At 33.0% G+C, this 20094-nt stretch overlaps 1 protein-coding gene across 5 annotated transcripts in view; it reads right to left on the bottom strand.

Annotated features, from left to right (window-relative positions):
• Positions 1 to 20094, bottom strand: part of LOC143248825 (tudor domain-containing protein 5-like) — a 103317-nt gene that overhangs the window by 74577 nt on the left and 8646 nt on the right. For 3 of the 5 annotated variants that reach the window (XM_076497617.1, XM_076497613.1, XM_076497614.1), the window contains exons 3-6: positions 12817 to 12873; positions 5840 to 6017; positions 1907 to 2055; positions 1083 to 1191 (exon numbers count right to left, since the gene is read on the bottom strand). In XM_076497617.1, coding sequence (XP_076353732.1) covers positions 1083 to 1191; positions 1907 to 2055; positions 5840 to 6017; positions 12817 to 12873 — 493 coding nt within the window. The remainder of the gene's footprint in view (positions 1 to 1082; positions 1192 to 1906; positions 2056 to 5839; positions 6018 to 12816; positions 12874 to 20094) is intronic. The other 2 variants (XM_076497615.1, XM_076497616.1) reach the window with 1 other exon arrangement.

Raw genomic sequence — 20094 nt, 5'->3', positions numbered from 1 at the left:
GAAATTATTTTGAAAAATCGGACATGATAGCAGGACAAGGTATATAGTTTTGACTTCCTGGTTGTATCTCAGTACAGCAAGAAAACTGAAATTTAAAAATTTATATTAGTAATTTATGTCAAATACAGATGACAAAGAGTAGAAGTAAAACCCAAAATGAACAGTACTGAGCAAAAAAGTGTTGCATGTGATAGAAAGAAGTTAAGACTGAGAATTACCATAAATGTTTACTTTTGAAATTGAATAATGCAAGTTTATATTAAAATTTGAACTATAAACAACATTTTGATGCCATGGTTATTAATACATGTTGGTAAATAATTTTGTAAATTTATTAAATCCTGAATGTACCTCTGTAAGAAAACGTTAAATGTTAAACATGTGCACTTTGACCCACCTGCACACACAGAGTTGAAATTTTTCCTCTTATATATACGAGTTAAAAAACATACATTTAAAACATTTGAGATTACTATGCAAATTAACAGTATTGATGTCCCATCTTTTTTTTCATAATTAATAGTACAGATAATAGGGCAAAGTGACACAAATACAAATTCTTGCAGGGAAGAGTAAATACATTTTTACTTTTCTAACAAGATGATTGACAAATAGAAATGGTTGCCTTCAGATATAGTAAATGAAATAAATATAACATGGTTTAATAGAAGGCTTAACTGTTTAAATAACAAAGCCACTTTCATAAAATACCGTATTGGTTTGATTATAGGCTGACCTCAAATGTAAGGTGACACCCATTTTAAAAAACCATGCAAAAGGAAAAAAAATTGTGTATCATAATATCCTTTTCTTAGGTGTGCAGAATCAAAACTATAAGAAAATAGTCTGAAGTAAGATTAGTTGCAAGAGTTAACGATGATCCTGAGTGAACATTTGCATGCATGCACAAATGGATGCTATATGGACATTCAAGAATACAATAGGCTAAAATAGGGGAAGAGACCTGTAAGCAGCTGTGATTATAAATCAACTATGAATATTACAGCTTAATTATTAATAAAAAATATTGCCTTATAATCAGACCAATGGGGTATACCAAAAATACTCAACAATCTATTTACCTTGATTCTTACACTGTACGTCTACTTCATAATTGGTCACTGTCTCTAAGTATGTTCGCAGATCACTGAAACCAGCTTTTCTCCAAGGAAGCTCTTCTTGGCAATTCATCTATTAAAATTAAAACAAGCTCTTGGTCATAAAACAATTTTTTTCATTCTTCAAACCAGCAGTATTGTTTCACACAGACATCATGGATGTCTAAATTGTCACCCAATAAAAACTCAGTACTAACTGTTGTGCAATACAAAGTATATCTACCAACATATAAAGTGTAATGGATTTAACATTATTTTAATATGAACGTAGAATTAATTTGCCCTCCATGAATGTTTTATACAAAATAGAAGACTCACTATTACAATCAATTATATTATTATTTGTATATTAAAATATATTTATGTTAAGAAAGAAATTTGTGTGCATTAATCTTGTTGACAAATATCATAAATTTAATACATAAACATGTAATTAACTTCTAAATTTAAATCACAATACATAAATTATTTAACATTAATAAGTCAGAGAGTTGTCTGATATAAATTATAGTACAGAACACAAAAAAAAAAAGTTATTGTATATCTTATCTAGAATGAAGCATTTATCAGGAATATCAACCACAAAGCTGCACTGTAATTAGTTCATACTTCATCGACAACTGACAAAAAATTAACTTAGCAGATATTCAGTAAGTAATAATCAGGTAAACTTGTATAAAAACTTTAAGTACAAAATAAAACAAGAACTGCAACATTACAAAGACAATATAAAATTGGAGACGTGAAAATAAGATCTATGCATTTAATGAATAAATTGTACTTCTTACCTTATAAGTATCTTCAAACTGCTTCAAAGGTATTCCCTCAGGGTACACTAGTATCACTTTTAAAATTTTATTTTTTATACCTTCTACAGTTTCATTCTCAGTATCTGTTTTCTTTTTTTCTTTTGAGCCTGAATTGAACATTAGAAAAACTGAAGAAAAAATGTGCTAATTTCAGTAGTACTAAGAAATATTATGTAATAGGAATTTCTTTTTTATATTCAAACATTTAATTTTCCAACTGATATTTAATTCTTAAGTTGTTGTATTATGCTATAGAAATGTTCAATACACACAAAATGAAAATGATACAAGAACTGAATACATGCATTAAATGTAATTATATTGTATATTAAACTTTGTTGTAATATACCAGTTGATGACATACATACTTTGATCAACATGCAAAACCATCTAGCTGTCTACAATGGGTTATTATGATTAATGATTATTTTAACTAGTTAAGCTGTAAAGATTACATTGTTTCCACTATACACTAAATCTATAACAAAAAGAAATACAAGTTTTGATCTGTAAATTATATATATTATAACCAAATAATATATTTTTTCACACTAGAATCTTAAAAAAAAAGCCTAATAAGGCAGGAAGTTTAAAGCCTGAAGAAAGTAAAACTGTAATAGTAACTAAATGTGATGATTAAGTGTTACAAAAACATCACAAAGAAAAAGTAAGGGAAGGATAAAGAAAAAAATACAAAGGTATAACCAGAGGTATGACTACTGCATCTGAATGAGTGAGACTCTACATACAGTAATAATATCAATCAGAACTACAAATATAATTATATAACAAATAATTAGATGTACTTGGATTCCCAAACATTTTCTGTTACAAGAATGAAATTGCACTGAAATTAAGAGGAATGTTTTTTTCTTGCTTTAGAAGTTCATGTGTTGAATACTACAGCATATATAATTATTCTCATGATTCATGACATGCACTCATTTTACTTAGGTCACTACAGTACAAACTACAACACTAAGTATCCTTCATGTGACATCCTTTTAGTGTATACTGACTGACTAATAGACAACACACAACTGTCATCTCGCTAAAACAGGTGACATCTCCAAGTGACTTTTGGCCATCTTTTGGAGAAATAATAGAGTATACACAAGGATAGCACCTGTAATGAAGCACAACAGCCCTGGAAATAGAAACCTAAAGGGATGAAGCTTACAGTTAAGAAATAGGGCATAAATTTAAAACCTTTATCTAATCACTTCTTCAGAAGTATCAAAAAAGGCAGCTGAAACCATCATTTCATTGTAAGAGTATAGTGGAATAAAATAAAATGGCTAACTTGGAACAAGTCCTCAAGAAGGAATGCATAGTTCAAAAGTAAGAAAAATTATCTCAGATCACTTTTATAGTCATTTTAACAGGAAAAAAGACCTCAAAAAACAAAAAAAAATTATTGAAACTGATCTGTTGGAGGCAAATTTAACTTAAAAAGGAAGAAAAGAATATGAAGTGGAGAAATTTTGTATGACAGAATTGAAGCAATCAAATAACAAACATAAGATGAATGAAGAATTAGACTCAGTAGTAACAGCAGAGACACTAACTGATGAATTTGTGAAGACAGGAAAGATTCCAGTGATGAAATTATGTAAGAAACTGCAACTTAAAATTGACAGAGGTAAGTGGAAAATGAAAAAAATACTTTAAAGCCAAAATAACAGCTACAACTCTTTAATACGGTCACATAAAGCAAATGTTCTAAAGAAGAAAAAAAAAAGGAGATGGAGTTGTATTTAACATGTACTAATCAAGTTTACTCATTTATATACACTTTCATTTGTACTTGAATTAAATAAAGTTGTTGCAATATATGTGTGAAAAACTTTTGTTCATACATAACTTACAGTTACACAATAATATGTGGTAAAATCTATTTAACCTTTTCACTACAGGTATCCTTTTTTCTATGTATCATTAGGTTTTAGTGAGTAAACTTAGAAGTTAGATTTCTCTTTTTTTTATGGTATATCAATAAATATAGCATAAAAGTAAAGCTAATAGTATCTAAGTTTTAAGTTCTTATTTTTTACAAGATAATATTTAAAAAATCTAGATATTCCCCTAGTGTGAACATTGACACATTTGCTCTCTAGGCACCTCATCTTCTGTAAACTATTTACCACCCCTCCCAAAAGTACAAACATAAGTTACTCATTATAAAATCATCATTGCTCAAGCAAAGCCCAATATTCATAGCCTTCAATCTTATTTGGTTATAGAGCTATGTAATGGATAAGACCCCTACTGCCACACCCACTTATCACATTCTCACTTTCACACTTGCCAAAAGCTCTCTCCAACATTTAATACTATATTATTTGTAACTAATACAAAGCTAAGATTTTGATCTATCAAAAGGTATATCACAATGTTTTATGTACATAAAACTGTCTGTCTCATTTCCAGCTGAAACTTTATTTATAGCTGAATTTTTAACGGGTTTTGTTGCATAGTTACAAAACCAGACAAATTTTGATAGCTATATGACATTATATGTTAATATTCTGTGTTATTTGATGCACTATTTAATTAACTAAAAATTATTTAGTGAGTAATACATTAATATCAAAAAAGTAAAGTTTTGTTACATCAAAAATTGACAGAAAAAAAGATCAAAGTATTTATGATATTTCTAGTTTCTTGTGAGTATTCTTTATTTATTATTATAAAAGTAACTAAAATCCAAAACATGGAAACTTCTTATGTTAAATTAGGTAAAATAAAGAATAATGCTAATAGTTTTTCACAGAGCATGCTCTTGGTCAACTCATGAGTAATCCATGCATCATGTAAATCTGTAAGGTAATGTTAGCTTCATGTTCACCAACTGATTCTACAAATTAAGGATGGACAAATGTAGTTTCAATTATAACCTGAAATGATTTTAGAAAGTTAAAAGGGGTAATTTAGATTAATTTCTGTTTTTTTTAATGGTTTATGAGAGTTAAATCAACCAATGTCATATAAAGTTAGGCTAGAGAAAATAATAAATAAGATAGTGTTTCATTGAAAAAACACACGAAATTTCAGATTTTTCAGATAAATTTTGATTCAGAAGAATCAACACTTTGACTCCATATATTCATGTGGAAACTTTTATGAAAATAGTTCATTAACAATTCTGGCTTTTTTGTCTACAAATGGCTTTTTAGTGTTTAATTTTGTGAAAATACACAAAACATAGCAGAAGCTATAGTAAGAGTAAGGTAACTCCTAAGGTCAAATTTAAAGTCAAATCAACCAAGGCCATAATGAGAGAGTTAATGATCAAAAATATGGATCTTTATAAGTCAAAACTTAAGTAAAAATACATTAGAAAAGAACATGGATGTCAGTAACAAAACAAAGACACCAAATAACATGACATTTCCATAAAATGTTTAATAAAAAAATCCTCCACGATTATGATTATCATCCATTTTATGGTATGTAACCATGTAGCCATAAAATTTATGGTATGTAACAAGGTAAAGCTAGACAGACAAATCAACTAAAATTTAGTAATATGTTATCTGTTCCTCAGATTTAACCACCTTAACATTTTCCATCAAATTGTACATGTCCAAATTAAAGGAAATTAAAAATATATTCCAATCAATGGTGAAAGTTAATAAAAATAAGTATACAAGATGCATAACCCAGATAAACTTCCTTCTATAATGACAAGTCTGATGCATAGCTTCTTGATCAATTAACAAGAAAACACCTAAGAATCTGAAAGGAACAGAAACTTCAAATCACAAATACAATAGTGGTTCAAAAGAATCATGAGAAGAAATCCCTTCATTTCACATTTCTCATTCAAATGAAACATATGTGTGTGTGGTGCATTTGTAATGATTGCACATTCAACACTGCACTACATACCCATAAAAACACTATTCTTACTTGACTGTTCCTCTGTTGTTCTGATATCTTCCTTTTTTCTGTACCTGGCATCATACAATGTCCACTCATGACTATGATGAGAACGGCTGACTAAAAAAACATCTGGAAGTTCACCCACCAACTCTAGCAGGCTATAATAGCCCATTGACTCATAATCTAGCTGTTGATGTGTAACTTTCTTAAAAAAAATATATTAGTTTAAATATACAGCATAGAATATTGTAACTGCTAATGAAGAAACATTGCAAATTCATTTTTCCATGTCTTAAAATCTTTCTTAATTGTTTCATGCTAAACATTTGTTAGACTTCCACAAAATACTATACAATGAGAAGACACTTTCTACATACAAATTAAAAGTAGGAAAAGTTTTATAAATTTCCTACTGTGAAAATTTATTTTGATAGATACCCCCTCACACACAGCTATTCTCATTCAGTGGTGCCCTCTAGGATAGGACTGCACAAAACTAGAATAAAACTTCACCTTACCAATCACAGAGAAAGAGTACATGAAACTAAAACCTCCAAATGAAATAGGATTAGGTACTGCAACCAACTCATGTAAGAATTTATACTGAATGGTTCAGCTCCAACCCACGTGAAAATGCTGGGAATTACATGGATTGTGAAGTAAGAGGGAGTTTCAAAACTTACAGCATGCAAAAAATGTTGTGTAGGGGCAGCACTAAACAATAGCTATATGCATGAGTGGAGGTAAGATACTACATCAAAAAGTATGTTATGACTTAAATCGATATGTCTTGACAAATGAAAAATTAAAAGACCTTGTATATTTCAACAAATATTTATCATCACATACAGTTGCTCCATCCATAATCTCAAAATATAAATCAACAATTTTTAAAATCTTACAAACTGAGAAGCTTTCAAAGTAAGAATATCGTTCAAATATCTTTACTTATCAGAATTACTTTATTAACATGAACAAAACAAAAGTCACAAGGAAGTTACTCAGGGACCTTTTTCACAACAGAAGCTCAACACTTATACTCGATAAACAAAAACACATAAAAATACAACTATAACATCTTTATTAAAAGCACTTTAATTTTTCCTAGAAAGCATCACATTAACATATTGAGTATAATCAACTGGCCAAAATGAATTTCCTAACTCTAAATCTTCTGTCTTTATACTTACACACAGAAAATTATCAAAATTTACATTGTTTTAGCAAGAAAAAGGAAAGTCACAGTTTAATTTGTGTTTTGTCTTAAAACCTGAGTAATGTACATAAATATATTGCACATTAACAAGACACTTGAGCTTTCAGTTTACGTTATTAATTATTTTAAGTATAATATGCAACATAAAACTGTAACTAAAAAGAACATTTTTCTTCAAGACTGAGTTCATATGAAAGCAATACTGAATAGTGACACTAAAATGTTTCTTTCTTTAAATACCAAAAACATTTAAACAAGATTGTAATAGAACACTACAATTAGGAATTACTAACACAAACAATCACCCATAGGAAGCATTCTGTTATAACATACAATATCCATATTGTTACTCTAGTACAAATAGTATATAATGTTAACTCTAGACTTCTTCTGCAAGTACTGTGCAACATTTATTCAAGTTATCAATGAGAAAAGAAAACTATCTAACATCTAAACCTTTATTTATTGTTCCATTAGTGCTTTGATGTAGTCAAAATCTAGATATATATGCATAGCTATCATGCTTTGATCTAGTCATTTTCCTTGTTAAATTATACAAGACATAAATTAAAGTTTCTGTTAAAAAAATCTAACACTCTGGATGAATATGACGTTTAATTTCTACTCATATTTGCAACTGGGTTAAGTAATACTGTACAAGTATTTTCACTTTTTTGTAAACATGTCCACTTTGTATTTTAAGCAAGTGACTTATGTTAACATGCTTGGCATTATTGTTTAGAAGACTTCCATCGCACAGTTAAAAGCTTACATGACTGTTACTATTAGTTTTATTTGAACAGTTGTTATAAAAAGGAAAAAAAATTTTTGTTACATTAAATTAATATTGTCTGAGCCTTCCTACACATATAAATTATTATCAAGATATCAAACAGATATATATGGCTAACACAATTTATATATGCTTCTAGAAATGGGCAAATTAATTAATTACTGTTTGTAAGTAACTGATTAACTGAAATTAGTTTCCAATTGGTACTCTTTTTGGTTATAGCAATAAGCAATTAATGAAAATTTTGATTAATCAATTGTCACTCATATACAACTAATTGAAGGGTCTGCAACCAGATGTCAGTGCCCACTGCCTACTCTCTGGCTACTTAATGGCAATCTAATTACTATCACTCACTTTGAACTGATAGCCAGGAGGCAACAATTATCTGGCAGAATCCACCACCAGCCCTCTGGCTACTATAATGTTCAATAAAACTTAAATTTATGTGATTTTACATTTGTAACTTTATTTAGTAACTGTATTATTTATTGTTGTATGAGCAGGCATATATCCAGGGTAGGGATTTTGCCCCCCCCCCCCGACATCATCTGATACTTTGTAGTAGTCTAATAAATTAATAATATGTAACACCATTAACTTGTATTAAATTGTTAACCTCTTTAAGCAAAGCAGAACTCGTGTAATTGACTGGTTCTTGTATATGCATGTTATAGGAAACACTGAAAAATGAAAATAATAGTCTGACTGCAGTGATGTGCAACTTAAGTCTTAGTAAAGTAGTATTACTAATATATACAAACTGTTTGCCTTACTGATTTCTCAGCAAGTGTTTGACAGTTTATTTCCTTTAACATTGTAAAACATATGCTCATTAAATTCACATCACATACCCAGAAAATTTCTTGTAATATATGCAATAAATTTCAATAAAACAAAAGATAGAAGCAATGTGTTCCTAAAGCACAGATATAACAAGAGATACTGATTTAAATTACCAAAGATTTTTCTTTTAAATAAAATATAGCATTAAAAATGTTCCAAACATCCTCATTCTCTAAAAATTTTCAAACTTTATAAGACAAAGTTGTAACTATTAAAAGTCTTTATTTTATAAAACAAATTAATGTTGTTCTAATTATTATTATTTTTTTAATTTCATACAAAGCTACATGAGAGCTATCTGCACTAGCCGTCCCTAATTTAGCAGTGTAAGATTAGAGGGAATGCAGCTAGTTATCACCACCCCCTGCCAAATCTTGGGCTACCCTTTTATCAACAAATAGTGGGACTGTCACATTATGGTGCCCTCATGGCTGAAAGGGCTAGCACGTTTGGTGCAACATGGATTTGAACCTACGACCCTCAGATCACGAGTCAAGCACCCAAACCAGCTGGCCATGCTGAGCTGCTAATTTTTATGATTTTTTTACTTTAAATTTAGGCTACATAGAAAACATTCTATATACTAGGTTTTTACTCTGGTTAAGTATGTATTTGCCTAATAAATATTTTTATGATTATTCATTTCCCTTTGTTACAAATCATTTAAGTAACTACATAATTTCAGATACAACACTTAAAGGTTCAAAATTATTGTGCACAAACTTATTAATAGATAAAATAATACTAAATTGTCTGAGAAAAGTAAATACAGCACACAGTATTATTACAAAAGGCCAGTAATAGTGAATACATCTTTCACTATTTCTAAATTAATGCATAAGCTTCAGACTTTAGCGATTCCCAGTATTTCGTATACCACTGCATAAATGCAGGGTGTTCAGCATGAGGTACTGCAGGTGATCCATTACTGTTTGTATGTTAAATTAATATGGAATAATGTTAATCAGTAATTATCTACTCTGACGCAATATACAACATAAAAACATGTTATGGTTTAATATTAAGATTTTGAGAAAGCATGTGTTATAAAACTGCAAGATTGAAAAGGCTAGAGTGACCATTACCTGCCACATGAACCAGCCTAGCATCTTTTAATACCGATCCTAGAATGACCAAGAAGAGGGTTATTCTAGACACAGGTAATTTAGGGTTATTTCAATAGATCTTGATCAGTGAAGCTCAGCACAACTTCTAAAATAAAACAACTAAATATTAATGAAACTATGACATGATTAAATTCATATGGATTATACTATAGTGGTATCGTAGTGAGCTTTATAACATCCTTCTTATATTTACTCTTCATTGCAGAAATAATATATTTATTTTTAGAATCATTAGAGACATCATCTTGCAATGCAACGTGCATCTGCTTCAACACTGCATGCTCCAGGTTTTGCTATGCTATCAATTTCACAAAATACTAAAACTTATGATTTCTTATATACATTTTTACAATTCCCCTTTTTGAAGATACTACTGTGTACTTTTTGTTTTTCATGTTTCACTGTCAAAAAATAACCAATTAATGATTCTCTGATCCAGATGGTATGTCAAATCAATTGGGATATCTTCAAACAAATTCTTTCTCATCCAACCTGAACCCATGGTTTAGCTTAATCACTACACTTAAGAGATCACATCCATAGTCATATCTAGAACATTTCAGGCATGTTTCATTGCTACATTGTTTAACTTTACATTTAATAGTTAACTTCTCCATGTTGCTTCTCATAATCTCAGGTCGCTCACAGGTTCAGTGATTTTTAGATGCAAAAAATATCAACACATAAACCTTCCTTAGCTGCAATATTTAACATTGTTAACTGTTCACTTTTTGTGAGAATAAGATATTAAAACTTTTAACAACCTGATGTCAAATTATTTTAATTGAGAATTTAAATATTATGATATTCAATTTATGTTTCTACTCTCTAATGTATGAGTTGTGTTTCTTAGTTTCTGTAATTTGAGATAAATGTTATTTTTTTATGTAGTGCTATCACGTATATGTTTTATCTGTATCATCAGATACAACACTACTGTGAACATGCTTATAAACCTGTAAAACAATATAAACTTAATTGTCTGAATTACCAAGTGTGAAAGTGTACTCACAGTAAAAGGTTACTAATAAGTGAATAAATGTGTTATTGTTTTTCAATTTTAAATAATGTTGTTATCTTCATGTATGACATTTTTATTCACAAAGTTTAGAATTAAAAAGTAACTTAATTCCAAATTATTGTGCCTGAAATCTGAAGACAGGGTTTGCTCTGATTTTGACATTTGATAAAATTTTGAGACAAATTATAGTCAATTTCATCCGCTAATTTTAAATATATTTCAATAATTTTAACCCAAAAACAGTTTAGAATCATGAAGCAAAGAACTCTGTATATTCAATTACACACAACCACAGATAGTTTTACTTGTAATCAAACCACACTTAATTTTTTTCTTATAGTTTTTCTGCCTATCTCAAAGAACTCCTTTATTTCTTGCCCATCACTCTGAGAATATAGAATTCATTTTGTAATTTCTAACCATTTTCCTTATAGTTTTACAGACCTTAGATCTTGATGAAATCTTGATTCATCTTCACAAGATTTGATCATTTACTCATGAAAAATACCTATAAAGAAAGCTTAAATTAAATATTATGGATAAAGTAAGAATTAGACTACACTGTAACAGAGTAAATATATAGGTTTAATTTTTCATAGCTTCTGCCCCTTTCAGTTCCTTTCATGTGAACTGTGATAGTGTTGCGTGTTTGAAAGCTACAGAACTATTCTTCACCAAAAAATGGTCAGAATTCTTGGGATAAGATAAGCTTATAAATTTTATAAATTGGTCAAATGGGTAAGAAATAAAACTTTATTACAAGTTTAACACAATAACAAATATACAATGTTTAGAGAAGGTTGTGATCTTCACATAGAGGTAGCTTACCTGGACACTGGAAGATATATACACAACATGAAACTAAGAAGACACACAACCAGAGCTTTGTTAAGAGTTAATATTGATGTCCTTCTGTTTTCTTAAATCATGGTTTTTCACTTTTTGATCTTCATATTATGATTTCATTGAGTTTTTTATGTTAACTAAATATGCTTTGTTAAGTTTACCGTTTAAGCAAAACGGCAAGTATGGCAAGCAAGTGCAAAATATTATTATTGCTGAATTTTTTATTGAAATATTATTTTTTAGGTTTGTTATTCAGACAATGTTTCATCATGATTTTAAAAAGAGCAGGCAATATTTACCTTGTTGGTAAATCATGATAGTAACAGTTAAATATGTCTCCAACATTTTACTTACAGCAATATTGCAAGATTACTACACATTTTAAAAATAAACATATAGTGACCACAGAGGTGATGTTTAGCTGACATCACTGATTATTTTGCCAAGTATCATAATTCACTAATGAGCCCATTGAATAATTTATTAATGAAATCCACAAATCACCCAGCTCTATATACCTTTTAACTATTTAAAGTAAAACTGTGATGTGTAGAAAAATATAACCTAACAATTTAGTACACAAGTCACTTGTCAAAAATATATTCATGTCAGTAAAAAAACTTGATTTATAAAAAAACTTTAAATATATAATATATTCATGCTTTTAACCAAAAAATTAGATATAAAGGTTAAGCTTTCACAGTTTTCATAGGATGAAAACTTGGATCCATTACAGATGTAACAAATTATTACAATAAAGCAATGCTCAGGATTCAGAATCAGTTGCTTTATTTTTTAAAGCACTCTTGTTTTTGAATGAAAATACTTATAATGTGAAACAGTCAAAATAGTTGTGATTTTATTCTAATATTAAAAACAACACAGAGGTTTTGTTACCCAAAATAGGGCATGTGTGTGTGTGTGTGTGTGTGTGAGAGAGAGAGTACTGTACCCTTTTCAGAAATTTTCATTATTAATAATGATTTTTCCAAATTTCTTTGGTAATTTGTTTAAAGCATTATTGTCTATGGATTAACTCAATGCCATAAACATCTACCATGACAAGCTTTGCCCAAAGTAAAACAATAGTAAAAATCAATGATACCTTCATTAAAATACCATGTTTTCAAGTTTAAGTTATATAATTAAACTTACTTCATATTCAGAAGGGAATCGTGTAAGCATGATTCCATTTTCATGGTTGTCCAATACCTAAAGAAACAACAAAATGCAAGTCATGAAAGCACTGAAATTATTCTTACCATGGCTAATACACTAGCCTCAATAAGCTGGTACACTATAACAATAAATGTTCATTTGTTAGAAATGTAATAAAACAACCTACAGTCAGCTGATTAAAAATTCCACTTATCATCCAACATCATCAGTAAACACAGATTTGTTTTATTAAGATCAGTAACTTCTGCACATCAGTAGTAATAGGTGTATTACACCTCTGTGTACCATCATAAAGATCACATCAATTGTGGTTGTAACTGGTTGTATCAACAAGAAAGAGAAAACATTATAAAGTTAGTTGCTGAATCTAAGTATATGAATTGTGGTTATATACTAAAGTGAGACAATGTAGGATTTATACATTTATACTTACATCTCTACTTGTGTCTTTATTAAAATCAAAAGCCCACCCAGGTATCCCATGACTTATCCAAATAACAAAGTCTGATCATACAGGGTGGCCCGTAAGTTCCTACCCATCCATATGTTATTATGTTATATTCAATTATGATGATGATGAGTTGAAGGCAGCTGTTACCACACACGGCATTTGGAACAATAACCCCCTGCTATGTTGAGGAAAATGTCTTACAGAATATGGCATCACATAATATTATGCAGTGAGAATGAGGGACAGCACACAGATACACTGGATACATAAGATATATGGATAGGTAGGGTCAAATGGGCCACTCTGTATAAGCCAAACCAATAATGCTGTGAAAAACAAGTAATGTTTATCATGAAGTAAAAACCTAATTATTTGCAATCAGTATTTGAAAGTTTATGTTTTAAATGGGCAGAAATCATCCAATTAGTATTAGAGAATTAGATGGAATAGTACCACATTTCTGTTAATAACAGAATATTCACAAGGAAAAAAAATATGCCTATATAGTATCAATTTAGTATTTATCATTCCTTATATATCAATAACAACTTTGTCCTTTAATCCAAATTTTCAATGATGATGTAATTTCAATTTAATTATTTTTCAATAACCTCTTTCATAGCATGAATAATTTTGGTGGTAACTGGGAAGATTATATATAAAATATCATGTTCACTATCTCATATCTCACAAGTATTTTGGCACAGGAAAATGAGATTGCACATGGATGGTTATTAAAGTTAACATATAGATGTGAATGCCATACTTCTTACACTACAGATGATATTTTAAACAACTGTTTAAAATATACTCTTCCAGCATTCAGAATGCATTTGGTCAATGCAACAAAAAATATTAGAGCAACAATGCCTCTCTCATCTGGTATGCTGGCCTCCTCTTGAACAATTGCATCTTTGGGGTATGGATGTGTGCAAGAGGTTCTTACAATACATGAATTTAATCATCTCTAAAACCAGAAATCAGCTGGTGTTAGATCCAGTGAAAGAGGTAGCCATTCATAAGGAAAGTGATTTAAATTGATTTTTGTCCTGAATATGCTTCCACAATCTTGTTTCATCTGGTTATTAATCTTATCAATATGCAGAGGAGCATAGCAATTGTACTGTATCACACTGTGTGTTACAGAATAGGAATCATACTAGTTGTGAGCATTGCATTATGCAGGTTTGCAATCCATAAGTACAGTCCAATAAAAAGTAAGCTGTGAAACCATACTAGAGCTACTGTAGCATCATGGAGGTGTGTAACAAATGCTATATGTGAACTATTTTTCAACCAAATAATGCAGTTGTACATGGTGAGAATTGCAGAAAAAATGAAGTGTGGTTTATTAAAATTACCCAACCCCAGTGATGGGAAAAGCTATCTATCAATTTAAGTTATTTCACAAACTTTAAAAAGGTTACTTATGTTGCACCCTTGATTTCACTCAGAGCTACACTTACTACCAACCACAAAAAGTTATTGTTAATCATTTCTGTCATGCTGAAAGCTGCTCAACAGTTGATTGATTGATTTAGTGTTTAATGGCACAAAGCAGCTAGGCTATCTGTGCCAAACGTCCGGTAAAAAGATAAAAATAAATTAAATGTAGTAAAATACAGAAAAGGAAATGAAGGTAAAACAAAACATCATTGAAAAACAGAAAAAGCATAAAACCAACGTTGACACCTAGTCTACAATGGTAAGAGAGAAAGCAGAGTAAAAGAAGTTGTAAAGTACTTACTCTAGCAAAATGTTAATGATCATAACCCACCAGGAAGACTAACAGGTAAGTTCAAGAACCACCGTCAGTCACCTGAAGTTGGCCTTTCCAGTCCTGGTTCCGGGTTATGTATCATAGCAGCCATTATCAAAATGTAAAATAATAGAAGTTTTAAAAGACATGTAGCAAAATCGTAATAATGAATAGCCAAATGTCCAGTAAAAAGGTAAAAGTAAAGTAAATGTAGTAAAATTTGTAAAAGTAAACAAAGGAAAAAACAAAACAGCAAGTAAAAACAGAAAATTGCATAAAACCGATGTTGACATCCAGTCAATAAAGTTGTAAAGAACTTCTGTAGCAAAATGGTAATGATCATAACCCGCCAGGAAAACTAACAGGCAAGTACCAGAACCACCGTCAGTCACCTGAAGTTGGTCTTTCCAGTCCTGATTCCGAGTTATGTGTCATTATGGCCAGTACCAAAAGGTAAAGTAATAAAAGTTTAAAACACATGCAGCAAAATTGGAATAACAACTCGCCAGGACGACTAACAGGAAGTTCAAATTCAAACAGCAGCATTAGTCATTTGAAGTTGGCCTTTCCAGTCCTGGTGTAGAGATATTTAATGTTCTGGCCATTTTTCAATGTCAAACTGAACTAGAGAGAATGAAACTGTGAAAAGGGAACCACAATTAAAAAGTTGTAATGAATAACTATCCAACACTTAAACGAGATTAAAAAGATTAATGGCCATTAAAAAATTAAAAACATTTTCAAGGTGGACAATGTCACCATCACCAATAACGCTGTTCAATGTTACAGATAAACCCTGGGAAAATACGTTTAAAATAGTGCCGTCGTTGAGAATCGTAACGATGGCAAGAAAGTAAAATGTGGCTGATAGTGATTTGAGTGTTACACAAACTACACACTGGTGTATCAGTTCCAGATAAAAGAAAACAATGAGTTAAAAAACTGTGACCAATGCATAGTCTAGTTAGAACAACTTCCTCCTTCCGAACTTGACGGAAGCTAGATGGCTAAAGCCCAATATAGGGTTTTATTTGAAAAAGCTTGTTGTTGCATTGCTCACTCCAAGTGGACTGCCAGCTGGCATGGAGCGAGCCTTGAATACAAGACCATAGTCCATGTACGGAATAGGCACAGTGGTGATAGTACCGGAGCAGATAAATTTAGCTGCCATGTCTGCAAGCTCGTTCCCACGAATACCAACATGGCCTGGTATCAGAAAAACTGGATAGAAGTAGCAGTTAATGAGAAATGGGCCAGTCGGTTTTGAATATCAGCAAGAACAGGGTGTAAGCCAATGTGTAGCAAATCCAGGGCCAGTATAGAACTAAGCGAGTCAGTATAAATAGTGCAGTTGGAGTACTGCTCAGCTTCAATATGATCCAGGGCAAGAGATATGGCATACAGTTCAGCAGTGAACACAGAAGCTGTAGAAGGGATTCTGTGCACAATCACCGAACCACAGCAAACCATAGCAGAGCCCACTGAATTACCCAATTTGAAACCATCTGTATAAATGGGAACGGAATGATTGTTTGAAAGATGTTCATTAAATAAATGAGGGTACTTCCAATCTGGAGTATCTGCCCCTTTCAGATGACTGAAAGAAAGGTCACATTGGTGGCTGTAATAAGCCATGGTGGGATGGGGTGACCTGTGGAATCTGCAATGTTATCCAAGGACAGACCCAAGTCATCCAATTGCGCCTGGATGTGAAGGCCAAATGGAACAGTGGCAGAACTGAGGAAGGAAAACACATCCCAAGGAGGGATGCTTTGGTAAGGAACGAAGTTTTGAAGAATATAGTAAAGATAGTTGGAAACGGCAAAGGTGCAGAGAAGGTTCACGAGATTCAACATACAAGCTTTGAACTGAAGAGGTGCAGAAAGCCCCAGTGCAGAGTCGAAGTCCTTGGTGATGAATGGAGTCTAGCAACTTTAAGACTGAGGGTCTGGCAGAGCCATAGACCATTGATCCATAGTTGAGTTTTGATCGAATAAGAGCACGACATACCTTTAACATAGAACATCGATCTGCTCCCAAACTGGTAGTAGAGAGGACACGGAGGATGTTCAGTGCTCTTGTGCATTTGACCCGTAGCTGCTTTAAGTGTGGTATAAAGGTCAGCTTACGGTCAAAGATAAGCCCCAAGAACTTGGTCTCAGGGACCACTGGCAGCGAAACTTCACCGATATGAAGTTCAGGATCAGTGTGAATACCCGTTGGAGGCAAAAGTGCATGCAAACGGTTTTAGAGAGAGAGAAATTAAAGCCGTTCGCCATAGTCCACTTCAGTACACGATTGAGGGCAGTTTGTAGTTGCCGCTCAATATATCTCATGTTTGACGACTGACATGAGATGTGAAAGTCGGCGACATACAGTCCATTTGCAATAGTGAGAGGGAGTTGTTCAGTGATAGCATTTATCTTTATACTGAAAAGTGTGACACTCAAAACACAGCCCTGAGGGACTCCAAGTTCCTGTACAAAAGAACGGGAAAGTGTCAAACCCACACAAAATTGGAATCTCCTGTCCATTAAAAATTTTTTAATAAACATGGGTAAATGGCCATGCAACCCATATGTATGGAGGTCTCGCAAAACGCCATACCTCCATGTTGTGTCATAAGTCTTCTCAATGTCAAAAAATATTGATACAAGATGTTGGCATTTGAGAAAGGCTTCTCTGATTGATGTTTCAAGTCAAATTAGGTGGTCTGTCATGGAGTGCTGTCTTGGAAACCACACTGGGTGGACGAGAGGAGGTTGTTTGATTCGAGGAACCAAACAAACGAGTATTAACCATCCTTTCTAAGGTCTTACAGAGACAGCTCGTCAAAGCAATTGGATGGTAGTTTGAAGGAATCTTGGGATCTTTCCCTGGCTTAGAGAAAGGTAAAATAATAGCCTGGCACCAGGCATCAGGAAAAACATTCTCCTGCCAGATCCGGTTAAAAACAATTAGAAGAATATCAAGAGAAGCAGAAGATAGATGGTGCAGCATGTCATAGTGTACATCATCAGGTCCAATAGATGTACTGCCAGACCAATGAAGGGCCATTTTCAGTTCCACCAGTGTAAAAGGACAATTATAGTCAAAGAGACAGTCAGTTCGAAAGGAAAGAGGTGAATGCTCTGCCAGAGTCTTCATGGCCAAGAAGGTGGAAGAACAAACAGAAGTGCTAGATACCCGGCAAAAGCTTTCACCTAGAGTATCGGCGATGCTCCAGACATCAGCTACCTCTTGGCCATCAGAGAGTAAGATGGAGAGAAGGACAGAATTGTAGTGCCCACTGACCTTTCAAATCCTGTCCCATATGACCTTAGAACTGGTGGTAGAAGATATGCTAGTTGTGAACTTAATCCAAGATTCCTTCTGTTTTTGACATCTTACCCACCTAGCATGCGCATGGGCCCGTTGGAAAGTGACGCGGTTTGAAAGTGTGGGATATCTACAAAAAGTATCCCAGGTCTGTTTTTGAGCCTTCCATGCTAAGTGGCAAGCAGGATTCCACCATGGACGAGGATATCGTGGAAAACGTGTCGAGGTTTTAGAAATACACTGAGCAGCTGCTTGTATAATACAGCCAGTTACCGCTGCCACACAGTCGTCTCTTGATGGCTGATTCACGATGGCAGGATCAAGTTCTGTGTAAGCAGTGAACGTGGACCAGTCTGCCTGATCTAGCTTCCACCAGGGCATGCGGGTAGGGTGGCATCAACCACGGCCAGTCTCTCTCAAAAGCATAGAAAAATGTTCACTGCCTGGTGGATTATTGTCAATCCTTCATGTAAAATGGGAAAATAATGAAGGGGAGCAAACTGAGAGATCAATAGCAGTAAAGGACTGACAAGGTGCATGAAAATAAGTGGAAGAACCAGTGTTGAAAAGAGAAAGATTGTGATCAGAGAGCATACGCTCTACAGAGCGACCCCTCCCATCAATAACAGCACTTTCCCAGAGGGGATGATGTCCATTAAAGTCCCCCAGGAGTAGAAAGGGAGACGGCAACTGTTCAACGAGAGCATCAAGGTCTGATTGATCATATGTCTCTTCAGGGGACAGGTAGAGAGAACAAACTGTGATGGTATGACCCAAGGAAACACGGATGGTTACGGCCTCAAAGGGTGTGTTGAGTGACAAAGACAGGATGGGCACATGCTGATCAACCAATAGTGCCACCCCTCCATGTACTCGTCCATCACACAGCCTGTCATTTCTGTACAGAGAAAACTGCCAAATGGTGACTGTATCAGCAGGTTTTAGAAATGTTTCTTGTAAGGAAAGACATACAGGATGGTAGGAAGCAATCAGTGTTTTGATATCATCCACATTGGAATGTAAACCTTGACAGTTCCATTGTATCAAGGTGGTCATTATTAATGGTGAAGCGGCTGGAGAACCCTTCTGTTTACGACCACGTCTTTTTTCCTTACTGTCCTTATTCGGAGGAGGTCTATCAACCTCCATGGATCCTGCCCTGGGTCGATTGGGCAGGTCTTTGTTGTTGGAAGGGGATTCCAGTGACTGAGGATGCGAACGAATGATTGTTTTGTCTCTTGGGGTGGGAGAAAAAGATGTACCAGAAGAAATACCTGTATTTGAAACTGAAGGATGTGGATCTTGATGTTTGTTGGAATGTATGGGAGGAACAGAGATGGGTATGGAAGTCGATTCATCAACCTTTTTAACAATGGAGGTCAAAAGGCTTTTCATTTGTTTTGAAAACGATTCTCTTGGAAGCACAGAAAGATCTGTCTGCATTCCCACTGTAGTTGTGGAATGAAGTGCAGCAGCATATGTCCAAGATGGAGTGGCGAGCAACAATGTCCAAGCCTCAGGATAACTAATGTTATGAGTCGTTTTCAAATGCTGCACCTCTTTTTCCTCCAACCATTTTGGGCAAGAATGAAAGTAGGAAGTGTGAGAACCATTGCAATTGATGCAATGTGGGTCCATGTCACAATCATAGGCATTGTGGTCCTTGCCACCACAACAAGCACATGTCAGGGAACCACGACATGATGTCTTTGAGTGGCCAAACCTC

This window comes from Tachypleus tridentatus, chromosome 4 (assembly GCF_004210375.1).
Source record: "Tachypleus tridentatus isolate NWPU-2018 chromosome 4, ASM421037v1, whole genome shotgun sequence".
Taxonomy (NCBI): Eukaryota; Metazoa; Arthropoda; class Merostomata; order Xiphosura; family Limulidae; genus Tachypleus; species Tachypleus tridentatus.
Note: the sequence above shows the minus strand (reverse complement) of the source record. Positions and strands in the feature narration are given on the sequence as shown.